The following is a 13,574-nucleotide window of genomic DNA, read 5'->3' as shown; positions in this document are numbered from 1 at the left end:
GAAATGTTTAGTGCTACAAAGTCTACAGAGTTCTGGGCCCTGTGTGGCCTGCTCTGTTGGCTTAGAAGGAAACTGTGTGGATACTGACCAAGATGGGTCGCAATGTCATAGGAGCTCCTTTGGAACCTCGGGCATCGATATGGTAATAGAAAGACCTCCTGCAAGGCTCTAAGTTGGAACTGAGGGAAACCTGGACACTTGAGACTGCAGACTGAGCAGGGTCAGGAGTGGGATTCTGGCTAGGCCGAGGGTGGACAGAACAATCACCTAGGCCTTACCTCCTTCAACGAGACTCCACCATGCCCTCCAGATTGTTCCAGGGCCTCATTTCTGTCTCCCCGTGGTCCGGCCTGCCAGACCAAGGTGTCTCAATTCACCCAATTTCTTCCTCTGGAACAGAAGCTCCTGGAGGGCAGTGAGTAGGCTGGAAGCAAACATTTATCAAGCCACTAACAAACAGAAGCCAGGGGGTGGGGTGGGGGCAGGATTAATGTGGCTCTGGATAACTCTTTCCACTGACTTAGTTAAGTATGTTGGCTGTTTAGTGATGTCAATCTAGAATTCTAGAATCTAGAATCTACTGGAAGATGAGCCTCTGGGAATACCTGTGAGGGATTATCTTCTGTTAGTAGATGTAGGAAGACCCAGCATGGGTGGGATCATTCTCTGAGCAGAAGTTCTAGACGATGTAGAGAAATAGCTGTACTTCGAGCATGTATGCATTCATTGTTCTCTCTCCTGGCTGTGGATGAGATCGGCTGCTTCAGCCTCCCACCATGCGGACTGGAGTGCGAATTGTGAACTTGCTCTTTTAAATTGCCTTTCTCAAGCTTCTTTTTTATCCCAGCAACAGAAAAAAGAGACCAAGCTAGAAACTGGCACCAAGTGGGACTAACACTGGGCTAACCCTGCCCCTGTGGTTCATAGGCCTTTGAAACTGTTTTAATGTAGACTAGAAGGCCCTCAAGTGCTAAAAGCAGAATAGGCTACTCAGATGGGAGCTTGGAAGACAAAACTGCTGAGAAGCCCAGACAGTGGAGGCCATCTCATGAGGTTCTGAGGGGAAATTCTATCTGCACCTGGGCTGGGGAACCTTCCATGTGAGATTTTTGGCCAAGGGTTTCGTTTTGTCCATTTCCTAAGAATCTGATTGTGGCTCAGTGTAAAGACTACAGACTTGTTCGGCAGAGGAAAAGGTGTGGGAACAAGCTTGTTTCAGGCAGAGAATATGAAGACAGCAAAACGCTGTAGTTGTTTGAAAGAAGTGACATTTATGGAAACCTAAAGTATACTGGAACTATAGTAACGGTGTCCCCAAGAGGCTCCAGCCCAAGCTGTTGGCAATGAGGTCAATGAGGTACTGTTTTTGAAGGCATAAAACACACACACACACACACACACACACACACACACACACGACTAAGGAGTCACTGGGAGTGGCTGAGACCAGGTAATCTGTGACAAAGTCAGAATCTCCATAAAGAGGTCCTGAGAGGCCATTTGTGTACAAGTATGAAGGTTAAGCAATGGAGACCCCCCCCCCCCATATTGGAAATGTGAGGACTGTGGGATGTCAGCCAGGGCAAGCTGTATAAATGGACTGTAACCAACCCACTGGAAGGCCACAGAGCTGAAGGGATGTGACTACCTATATTCTTTGAAGATCAGTTTCATCCCAGCCTCAGACACTAGGTAGAGAGCTGCAGATTTTGGTTGTGTTATGCTCGCTTTAGGTCTTTCTTAGCATGACAATTCCTTGTTTGGCCTGGATTCTTCCCTTCTGGAAGAATGTTTATTCTATGCCATTCTCAGTTGAAGGCCTGTTAAAACCTTGGACTCTTACAGCATTGAAACTGTTAAGACTACAGGGGAGAGGGTCGGATATGAGGTGGCTTAGTAGTTCCATGTGTGACCTGACACACACGTGTGTACCCCATATACATGTTATCTCTCTCTCTCTCTCTCTCACACACACACACACACACACACACACCAATTGAAAACTATGGAGACTTTGCAAGTTGGGCTGAGTGCTTTTTACAATGAGGTATTGTGTCATTGACAAGGAGTAGAGTTGAGGTCAGTTTAAGATTCTAAAATCAACTAAAATGGGATTCTGGGTATTGGAAGGATTTTCTTGATTATATTATCAGATGTGGAAAGACCCTGCACATTGATCTTAGAGGCTTTTCCTTTTTCCCTTTGTAGATGTAATCAGCTGTCTGAAGGCTTTGCACCTTGATTTTCAACCTTTAAACTAAGCTGAATAGCCCTTCCCCTGTTGAGCTCCCCCTCCCCCCCCCCAGTAGACCTAGCTAACCTGGAACTTGTTATGCAGATTGGGCTGGCCTTAAACCCAGAGTCACCATCTCCCCAGGGCTGCTAAGAAAGGTGTGCACCACCACACCCTGCTAAGTTGCTTCTGTTGCAAATTTTATCAACTTGCCAAGTGCAACTAAGACACTGGGTGTTTTAGATCTTTCCGAAAAGGGTCTAAAGGACACACCTCTAATCCTCGGAGCATAGTGCTTTGCTACCTTGTTACAGCTGTCCCATCTTCATGTTAGCAATGACCAAAAGCCTCGCAACCTCCTCTTTCCCTTTGAACACTACCCTAACTCCAGTGTCAGAGACAAGGCTGGGGAGAGAATGCTGGTGGAAGAGTAGGGGCATCTTGCTTTTCCTGTAAAAGGCCTTTGGTCCCTTTAACCATCCTACTATGTGGCTATTTAACTGCTCTGGGTGAGAGAGTGAAGTTGGAGAGAAGTGACCAATGAAGGCCAGTAAACGGCAAAGCTGACCCATGCTTCTTTAATCTTGCCAGGTATGGGCATGCATCTCCTTACTGGATCAGTGAGTCAGAATCTAAAGAATCTGTTGGCTATTCTCCCTTTCTCTGTACACCGGAAGTAGACATCTACATTTCACACCTACTCAACTAACTACAAGGAGATATGGCAAAAATGCATTTATTGGAAATGTTCAAAGAAAGTTTGACAAAAGCCAGGTCTGGTGGTGCACAGCTCTAAAGGAAAATCTTAACATTCACACACACACAAACATAAAACCCCACTAAACTTGTGCTTACATTCTGTAAGTGCCAACTCATTACCAGGGTCAAGGATAGAAGAATCCTTTCCAGAAGGCTTTGTCCCTAAACCCAGGATTTAAGATGGAGTTTACACAGTCCACGTTTGTATCAGAAGCGTTTCCCTCTAACACATACTCCAGAGTCCTGATTCTGTCATGCTTTGTTTTGTTATTTCTTCTGTGTAGCCCTGGCTGTCCTGGAACTCACTTTGTAGACCAGGCTGGCCTCGAACTCAGAAATCGCCTGCCTCTGCCTCCGAATGCTGGGATTAAAGCCGTGCGCCACCACGCCCGGCTGTTTCTTCCGAGACTTACAGATCTCCTTGGGTAAGATCCAAAATGGTGTAGTGGGGGGTGGCATGTCAATCATTTTTACTAGACAGGAGAGCTTCAACACGTGCTGCACAGTAGTGCCAAGAAAGTCACCAGTTCAGCTTTCCAGACTCCTAGAATCCCAAAGGTGATTCAAGAAGAGAACCTGTGTGTGTGTGCCAAGACCTAGCCCAGCATGGGATCTTTTCTTTACTTGCTCTGAAGGTAGCTATGGTACTTCCTCATCACATGGAAAGACAGAGGTGCATTAAGGCTGTTATCTGTCCCAGCTGGCCAGCTTCTCATTATTACTTTAAATGGTCTGTTGAAGGCGGTCAGCAAGTCCAGGTTGTCAGAAATGCTGGGGCTCAGGCTCTGACTCTAGCCCCAATCATCAATCATAATGTGGTGGTGGTAAAAAAAATCACAAAACACTCATTTTTCAAATAGCATATGGCTTTTTGACCCCATCAAATAACTTTATTCACACAAACGTCCCTTAATTTACAAAGTTTCAGTCATTCATACACATTAGGGGGGATCCACAGTGTTCAAGGAACTTAAATATGTTATCATACCAACCCAAGTAAGCCAAGTACAAAAAATATTCATACAAAGTTGTTCACACATAGGTCCTATATTACCAGCTTCTGTGCAAAAAAAAAAAAAAAAAAAATGGATTAACTAGTATTTGAAACATACTTTGTGCCTGGTTTTAAACCTCCCTCAAAACCAAGTTTGACCCACATGAGCATTAAGAGTAACTGAAATATCCTCCAGTTTTGATGGCAAGGAGCCCTTGTGGTAAAAGTGTTTGGTGGGGGGGAGCCCCCCAAATAGATTTTCTTCTTCCTATGATCTCATCTGGATTTAAAAAAAAAAAAAAAAAAAAGGCCCACTTGTTCTGGTACTCTCCCTAATCCTAGGGGCCCTGGGCAATGAATCGACGAATGGCAGCAGACTTGGCCCTCAGCAATGACTGTGGATACTGACATCAGCCAGTGAGCCAGTACCTACTGGGTTCTCCTTCCAGAGCACGTGTCCTGACAAGGCTCCTTTCCCTCAAAGTCGGGCCTGTGCTGACCCGTGCGCACGAGCTCAGAGTCCGAGAGGGCAGAAGCCTCAGCCTCCAGAGTCTGCTGGCCTGGAGGGCCGAAGGAGCAAGCTCAGCCAAGCTCAGCCGACTCCGAGGTAGGCTCCCAGCAGCTGTCTGAGAGGGAGAGATCCAGTCATGAGGAGAGGCAACCCAAAGACCCGGCTAGAGTTGAGCCCCCAGATGGGGTAGGAGGAAGAGAGGTGGAGAACTCCTGGTGGGCAGGGCAGGAAGGGGCACATCAGAGTAAGGCAAGGGCAGTACAGTCCCTCCTGGGAGGACAGCAGTCAAACTCTTGCTCTTCCCACTCTTCAAGATACCTAAAGGTCAAAAGCCATATCATCCATCCCTCCAAGCCATCTTCTCAAACAGTAAACAGCTAATAGCATAAACAGATTCCCACAATGCTCTTTTCCTCTTCTTGGAATAAGATTCACACAAAACAATGTAACTTTATTGCTGCAAACACTGGTTTTCTAAAATAGTGATATGTTAGAGCTGAGAATCTTGGAGGAAGGAAATGACACCGTGGGGATTGGTAGGGCAAGAAGGCTATGAGGAAAACAGGGAGTGGTCTCAGCACCACAGGGTTAGGAAGAGGAGTGAGTCAAGGGCCTCTGCTCACTCCGGGCTTCTCTGCCTTCACCACCACTGCAGTTACTTTACTACTGGCAGTGCCACAAGGAGGCCAGGCCCTATCCAGGGTCAGATCTTCACCTAGTGTGAACACGTTTCTCCTCCAGCTGTAAACAGGGTATTTTCTTTAAGTAAACATTAAAACATCCCTCAGGCAGCCAAAGGGCAAACCCTTCAAGGTGGGACTAGAGTTCTTACTCCCTGCCCCAGTGCCCCTAAGCTAGGTGAGGCTAGAGCCTGAACCTTGGTCTCCAGTGACCAGAGGGGGTTAGCTGGTACCAGTTTGGATGGTGCAGTCAGTGTCATCCTGGCTAGAGCTAAGAACAGGGAGGAACAAAGGCAGTGTGCATATGTGGGCAGCAGCATTTGGTCCTGGTCTAAAGCTGCTCTGAGGGCCACAGAGGCAGGCAAAAGGGGTGTGTGTCTGGCTATAGCCCACAGGAGGTGGCTGGGGGGCTCAGGTTTCCTTCCCCTGTGGCTATATACAAGCGGGAGACTGTGAGTACAAGTGACAAAATGAGCCAGAGGACAGCCACCTGCTTCTGGCTGAGTCTGGACTGGGGAAGACAATGGAATAAGGCACTATGATCTGTCCTGCTGACTCCTTCACTGACGGGGAGCTGAGCTCAGAGCACGGAGAACTGAGGCCAGGCTAGTCTCCCAACAGGCAATCCTTACCACCACCACCACCCCCCCCCCCACACACACAAAAGGACAAACATGAAGAGTTCTGCAAACTTCTAGATTTAACAAACCTGGAGGCACCTGAGATCGGACGCCCCAGAGCTACTACTGGCAAGCCTGCACCCCAGACAGGCAGAAGAGGGAAGTAACAGAGGAAAAGGATGCCGGTCTCTAAGAGGGACAGGGAGCTGGACTCTGAGAAGACTGCAGAGCCCATAGGGGGCCTGAACCACCTGCCACTGCACAGCAAGCATGTCCTGGGGCCAGCCTGCAGCTAGCTGGCAGGTGATAGATAGCAGGGATTACAGGGAGGGAAGAATGAAAACAGCAGGAACAGGCACTTGGGGCTCAGGACCTGGCTCTCACTGGAGCCAGAGAAAGAGGTGCAATCTCCAGGCCAGAAGCAGCTGGGAGTCATGGAAGATGAGGTGCAGGGAAGCAGGCTACCCTTCACTAGACTACCCACCCGCAACCTGCAGAGGCTACACCGACACCAAGAAAAGTATGGTGGGAAAGCACTATAACCCAGGCCTTGGTTAGAGAAGGGGAAAGAGAAGAACAAGGTAGACAGACAGTGAGCCTTTACCAGGTACCAGAGCAAGACTAGAGCAGGAAGAGTTGGGGTCTTGAGCTCAAGACTGCTTTCCCCATCTGCTCAGGCACAAAGAGATTGCAGCACCCAAGGGAAGGGAGGGCAGCAGAACAGAAATGGAATGTATCTTGCAACCAGGGGACGCCGCTGTTCCCACCCTCTCAGAGACCACTCTGATTAGGCTCAGGAGGCTGCTTATAAAGTCACTCAAGGAGACGAGATGCTATCACATGCAGCACAAGGTAAGGTTCCCACCAGCAGTCATGCACCCACAGGAACAGCGGCTGACCTCTGGCCAAGAGGGGAAAGAAACTTTGGTGCTGAGTTGCCTACGAGAAGGCTGGAAAGAGAAATGTGGACAGAGCTAACTAAGCAGGGTCAGCTGTGCTGGCCTTTTCCCATGCTGCAGGAACAAGGGACCCCTGCTTGAGGGAACACTCCCCCTGACCTCTTATTTCCCTACCCACCCTGTGCTAGTTTAGGAAGTATAAACAAGAATGAACACAGATCCCTTCTTTCCTTGTCCAGAGACCCCATCCCACAAGACCAGAACAAGGTGAAAAGTCCGGAAAGTTTTGGAGCAACCAAAGGTGCATCTAAGTAGAGGGGAACACCAGAGAGAATGGTGGGGTCCATGAGGCAGCTGGAGGGAGGAGATCTTCCCTCAGGAGGCTGTTGGAACACTGCAAGGAGGTACAAGTCCAAGTGTGTGCAGCAGTCATGGATCTAGGTCGGGGTGCTTACATGGCTAGCTGCTCTATGAGCCTCTATTAGCCACCTGGACAAGTCCATCTGCCTCATACCTCCCTCTTCAAGGCAGGTCCTTTCTCTTCTCATCAGACAACAGTGACATGGAGGTTGATCACCTAACATGAAGTCCCTGGGGGTCAGAGAGATGGCGCTTGACAGTGTCACCCAGTGGTGACACTAGGGATCCTGGTACACAGGGCACACCTTTCACTGTGAGGAAATGATGTCAGCAGCCAGTTAAGGGCACTCGGCAAGGATCAAAACTGGATCTTGAGACCTAGGTAGTGTCTGTGACAGGCTGGACTTGTAGCACACAGAGAAGACAATCCAGGAGGAGAGGGTGAAAGGTACTGGCCCCATAGTAGTGACAAGAGGCCAAGGAAGACCAAGTTTGACGGGGTTGGCACAACAGTCCTAATAGAAGATAGGCTTGTGCAAGGAGTGGGGGTGGAGTCTCTTAATCCCCAAGTGACGGGATGACCACTCTTGGTCTCTTTCCTCAGGGACCCCAGTTGGAAAGGGCAAAAGAGGGAAGCAATGCCCACTACAGTGAGTCCTGGTGTGGCCTGGGGCTCTCAAGAACTTAAAGAGAACCAAACCCATGGTTTAGGTTTTCTTTCTAGAGTCCCTCTGGCCAACCCCTGGTGTTCCTCTTCTGAGTTTCTTCATCTCTGATCCTGCTGAGGCCTGAGGGCCGGCCAGGACCAGCCCTTCCAAAGAGTCCAGCAGTTCCCACATCTGGAGGGAGGCAACTCAGGGGCTGCTTCCTTAGCTCTTTGTTCAGATCCCTTTCCAGGAGAAATACCAAACTCTGGGTAGACAGAGTTCTGTGGGAAATGGGGTGCTAAAGCAGAACTGAGATGTGTGTAAGAAAGAAAACAGAACATGAAAGAGAAAACCAAAACTGCTTCCTAACTTAAATTAACAGATTAACAGTGACTATATGCATAAGCTTTGTCCACATTCAATGTTCTTAAAAAAACAAAACAAAACAAAACAAAATCAATAAAAAGGTGCCTGTCCAGAGTGTAGCCTTCTGCTCTTCAGAAGTCTTGATGGTTTAATGTTTAGAAAAACAATTATTATTCTACTGAAGGAGAGAGAAGGGTGAGTGGGCAGCCCAAGCATAAGCTTCACATTGTGGGAGGTCCAGCTGTCAGGAGTTCACCACCACCTGTACCCTCTGCCATCCTGTCCGAGACATGATGAGGCTGTGGGTCCGGAAGGATCGACCTGGAAGACAGAAGGCAGGCAAGGAGTGGACATTGGATCAGTGGGTAAAGGGTAGAGCCAACACCCCATCCAAACTGAGCCCGAAGCTATGCACACTGTTTTCTAAATACTTCCCACGAAGGAAGCTGGGCTTCTACCTTCCTTCTCAGGAAAGGAGACTGGGGTCTCCAAGGCCCTGTGACTACGGGAGACCTGGAAGGGGGAACCTAAGACATGTTGACTCCAGCTACCAAGCTGAACACAAATCCTACACCTTTTTCCTAACTCCAGCTTCCCTGTACCCCACAGGACCCATTCCAGACAGGCTGTTCTCCTGATGGTCTTGGTTCTATTCAGCCTTTCTTCTCCACTCTCAATAACTGCTGTCACAGCCTCAAAGCAACCCCTGTAAGATTTTGCTAATAGTGTTCAGCATCTGAGAACCTACATACACTACATTAAGCAACAAGTTTTAAAGAGACCACATTACACCATCATCCTCTTCCCACCCACCCACCTCTTGGTAGACCCAGAGCAAGGTTTCCCAGAACCGAGTGGTAGGTCCCACTCTGGCCACAGCATCATCTATTGGGATTATAACTAAGTAAGTGTTCTGGAGACAAAACTGTGTCTTATTACATTCTGCCAGCTGACTGCACAAATTCAAGCCCTTTGTTCTTTAGTCTCATAACCTATGTCACGGGGATTTTACAAATCACAAAAACTAAGCTGTGCATAGCTTAATGATACAATAAATGTAGAGCTGTCTGAATATCAGTATACTTATTGGACCACCACTGTGTACTGCCTGCTATTACCTGAAACATCATTACATGTAACTGTATACACACACACACACACACACACACACACACACACTTAGAAGAATGCCTGATCCTGGCCCCATGAGCACTGGCTGTTATTTGGGAAGTGCTCTGATGCGAGGCCTCAGGAATAAAACAAGAAGCTGCCCTTCAAGGAAACCTAGCACACAAAAGCCTATAGAGATTAAGTAGCCTTGGGTCAGCCCCATGTTCTGAGCCACTTAAGAACATGGCTAAGTATAGCTTTGTCTTACACGGAGCAGGTCATCTGGGCAGCAATGTCCTCAAGTTTTCAAATGCTTACTTTCTCCCTAGACGACTGACCCACACAGGTCCTTTCCTGTGCACTTGCCACCCTTCAGTGGCTTCCTTTTTCTCTAGACACATCAAGCCTACTGTCTGCAGCATCAGAAGCATGCCCTGGCTCCAGCCCAGTGTGTACCCTTCTCCACTGAGCTGTGCTTGGTATACTCAGACAACACTGGCCCCACAGCCTTAGGTCTTGGACAGGTGCCCTAGCTCATTCACAAAGTGACACCAGAATGGGCATGTCTGCCCCTCTCTTCCTCTAGAAACCTTCCGTCTGTCCCTTTTGGGATGTGAGTGGGATGAATATCAAGCATAGGGCCTACAGCAATTCTGACATTCTATGAGTTCTAACATTCACTTCTCCTTTGCCAATGTTTCCAGCTAGACTCTGAATGTACCTTCAGCCATTCAGCCATCCCAAGTGGTTGTAGGTGCCATGGAAAGATATTATTGGGGGCTGGAGAGATGGCTCAGTGGTTAAGAGTACTGACTGCTTTTCCAGAGGTTCTGAGTTCAATTCCCAGCAACCACATAGTGGCTCACAACCATCTGTAATGGGATCTGATGACCTCTTCTGGTGTGTCTAAAGACAGCTACATTGTACTTATATAATAAATTTTTAAAAATTAATTAATGGGTTTTTTGTTTGTTTTAATTTGCCTGTTTGCTTTCTAAGAAGAGAAAGAAAGCAGGAGTAGTTTGGTAGGTAGAGACGGAGAGAACCTGGGAGAATCAGAGGGGAAAACAGTGAGAATATATGAAAAAATAAATAAAATCAGCATGCACAAAATTAACTAGACCCAAAGTCTGTATGTAAAGAACATTTAGTCTAGAAAGAAAACTCTTATTTCTGAGGCCTACTCTTTCATGAATGCATCTGCTGCCCTACTAGCAATAGGAATTAAAAGATTCCCCCTAAAATCCACTTGGGGATTTCTTCCCAGTTTTCAACTTGGGGAAAGACTCATATACTCCCTGATGACTTGGCAGCTATCCGAGCTTCTGTAGCTTTTGCCTGTTGCTGTTGTCTATGTGTTCTGTAGGTCAGTAGGTCAAACAAGACAGACAGGTGTACCTTGCCCTGGGGGCACACACACCACAGCATGCTTAAAGGACTCTGCAGAAGCACATTTTACCACCTCAACAGGAACAGTAAAGGCCATCCAGCTTAGAGTCAAAGCAGCCAGCCCTGAGTACTTGTTAGCTGATGAGCAGTGCAGGTTCCAGCATGTGGGCCCTTGCTTAGCTCCTATCATCCTACCACACATGCCATCCTTGGCTCCCCTGGTGACCCAGGGTATAGCATGATGTAGTTCCTAGCATCAACCAGGGTTTTCCTTGTTGCTATCAGACTCCTAGCCAGAGCCCTCCTGAAAGTTAAAGCCACATCTGCTAAGCATAATGACAAATGGTAGCCATCTATAATGGACTTTACAGTTTGTAACTACATCCCACAATTCATGTCAAGATGAGCTTGACAACTTTTTCCAAAGAAAAGGTGCAGAGAGAAGGAGTAACTGGCACACATCACAAAAATGAGACTAGAACCTCTGCAGACTTCCCACTAGAACATTCACTGTGTGCTTCAACGCTGGTGAAGCCTAATAGCTTACATTAAATTCAGCTTGGGACAGAAGGTGATCTATCAGGTTTTCTATAAATTCTTACCTTTGTTACTTCAGATCTTTGACTAAGTTTCCACAGTACAACTCAATTTCTCTATAACACATCTTATTGAGCACTTGCAACTTGATAGGTAACCCAGTGAGGTGACTTTCAACCCTCCTACAAAGCTTTTCAGTTTAAATTTGCATCCTCCAGCAACTCTGAAGTAGGAGGTAGTGTCATCCAGGCCTTAAAGAGGATGAGCTTGAAGCTGGGCGAAGGGCTGAGTCAGCAGTTTATACAGACCAGTCTCTTTCCAAAGCCTCTACTTTTATCACGTAACCTGCATCCTTTCAGATGCAGGAGCCAAGTGTTATTGCTTAAAACACATCTAATCCTTACATTTTATAGAAAGAGCTCAGCAAAGAGCTTGTGGGTCAGGCACCTGTCTTAGGCACTTGTCATATGCCCAGGGTACAAGGTAGGAAGGTGTGACAGCCACAGGAACTCCAGCAGCTAGCTCCCCTGCCAGCTGAGCAGTTGTCTGCTCTACTCAGTGAGCTGGGGAAACAAATCGTTCCTATTAAAGCCATCAGCATCTTAGAGTACAGAAACTAGAAGAGTGGGTGAACAAGGGAAAGATGTGACTAGAGTCAGGACAGTGTCAACCTCCCACCCTCCCCATGACATCCTCTCGTCATGTATGTCTAAGTGTCATTTCTTTAAATAACTGTTTGTAATAAGTACAAACAGTTTGAAAAACTGGATCCCTCCCTCCTCTGGCCCCTAGTTTATTAATAAACTGTATTATCTTATGAAATGTGTTTAGAAACATGGCAGGTGAAATACAACTCTCCTTCCCAGACTCCATGAAGGAAAGGCATAGGCTTCCCAGGAGACATCCAAGGCTTCGGAGCCAGACTCACAACCATGATGGGTGCCTGTCTCCCACCCTTTCCTGTTTTGGAATGCAGACAGTGCAATGCACACTGAGGTCTACTGTGAGGAAGGAGTGAGACTCCAGTCAACTGCCAGACACCCATCTTTTTCTTCACCTACACTACTCAGCTTACATACTCAAATCACTGCACTGTCATGTACTAATGGTCACTTTGGCTCTTAGGGTGTCAGACCAGACTACCTAGAACTTACAACTTTGCTTTATTGAAACAGGATCTTATTCTATAGCCCAGACTGGCTTAGAACTCAGATTGGTCTTTAAGTCAAGGCAATCCTCAGACTTTAGCCTGAGTGCTGGGATTACAGGTCCAAGTCATCATGACTACCTTGGGAGTCAAGGCTTAACTCAGGATCTATCCTGTATCTTCTCTATGAGGTGAGAGAATAAAATGGTGGTAAACTCCATTCAGAGGATAGCAATCTTTACCATAATGGTCCCAGAGACAACTCTCCTGCCTCAGCCTCTCAGGTACTAGGATTACAGGCATGCATCTACACCAGGTGTCTAGTCAGCCTTCTCCTCAGGTCAGAGCTCCTTCCTGCTTCAGGTTTTAGCTCCCACCGTTCTGCTTCCTTCCCCATCTGTCACCTTAGCCTTCCAGATCACTTGCTGTATTCTCCCAGAGAGCATGTCCAAAGAACAGTCTTTGCAAGGAATCTGCCTTGTGGTGAGTGGACAGGCCTAACAATTATAACCTCTATTATCTACACTGTGGTCTGCTGATTCCCTTTGAGCTATTAGATTATCAAGTGGTGTTAGATGCTACAATAAACTCATATATTCAATGACTGATAGAAATTGTCAAATTAGTATATATGGCAATATATAATTAATTTCCAAACTTCTCAGAAATGTTTAAAAGGACAGCATCTTAAGGGAAAAAACATGGTTATAAAATCTTCTGCCTTTGACTAAGTTCCTACCTCAATGCAAAGTATTTACCCACACTCACACCAAGCTTCTGAGTAGCCAGTGTATCGAGGGAAGCTTATTCACACCTATGAAAGCTGGGCTATTTCTCTTCGCTCTGACATCTAGCAAGGGGCAGAGCTACCATGAAGCCTGTGCTGTTCTGGCACCAAGCTATACACCCCCTAGGCTCTCTCACACCATCACAGCAGGACAGGTAAATGCAGCATATGGAAAGCACAGACTCTTCTGACATTTTGACAGGTTAGAGAGAGGCTCCTGTCTCCTTTTCTTCCCAGCTTCTCAGCATGAAACCCCCACCACCACCACCACCAAAGAAAAGCAGATTCTACATTCATGTGGAGAGAGCTCCTGAAGCCCAAACGTGGCAACACTGACAGGGGCGGCTGCAGATTATGTCCCTTGGGTATAAGTCAGGTAAAGTACATGATTCATGTCAAGAGCAGAATTAGAATCTGGCAAATATCTATCTGTAAAATGGCAAATAAATAAATAGGAATTACTTTTTAAAAATGGCTTTACTCAGCCGGGTGTGGTGGTGCACGCCTTTAATCCCAGCACTTGGGAGGCAGAGGC

The 13,574-nt window shown here is 47.1% G+C and overlaps 1 protein-coding gene across 2 annotated transcripts in view; it reads right to left on the bottom strand.

Annotated features, from left to right (window-relative positions):
• Positions 1-3,772: 3,772 nt before the first annotated feature.
• The window catches only part of Stk35 (serine/threonine kinase 35), a 30,109-nt gene continuing 20,307 nt past the window's right edge, over positions 3,773-13,574 (bottom strand). The window contains exon 3 of one of the 2 annotated variants that reach the window (XM_021193792.2): positions 3,773-8,390. In XM_021193792.2, coding sequence (XP_021049451.2) covers positions 8,314-8,390 — 77 coding nt within the window. In that variant the 3' untranslated portion in view covers positions 3,773-8,313. The remainder of the gene's footprint in view (positions 8,391-13,574) is intronic. The other variant, XM_021193791.2, reaches the window with a different exon arrangement.

This window comes from Mus pahari, chromosome 3, assembly GCF_900095145.1.
Source record: "Mus pahari chromosome 3, PAHARI_EIJ_v1.1, whole genome shotgun sequence".
Lineage (NCBI taxonomy): Eukaryota > Metazoa > Chordata > Mammalia > Rodentia > Muridae > Mus > Mus pahari.
The sequence above is the reverse complement of the archived record's forward strand: the minus strand, read 5'-3'. Positions and strand labels throughout refer to the sequence as shown.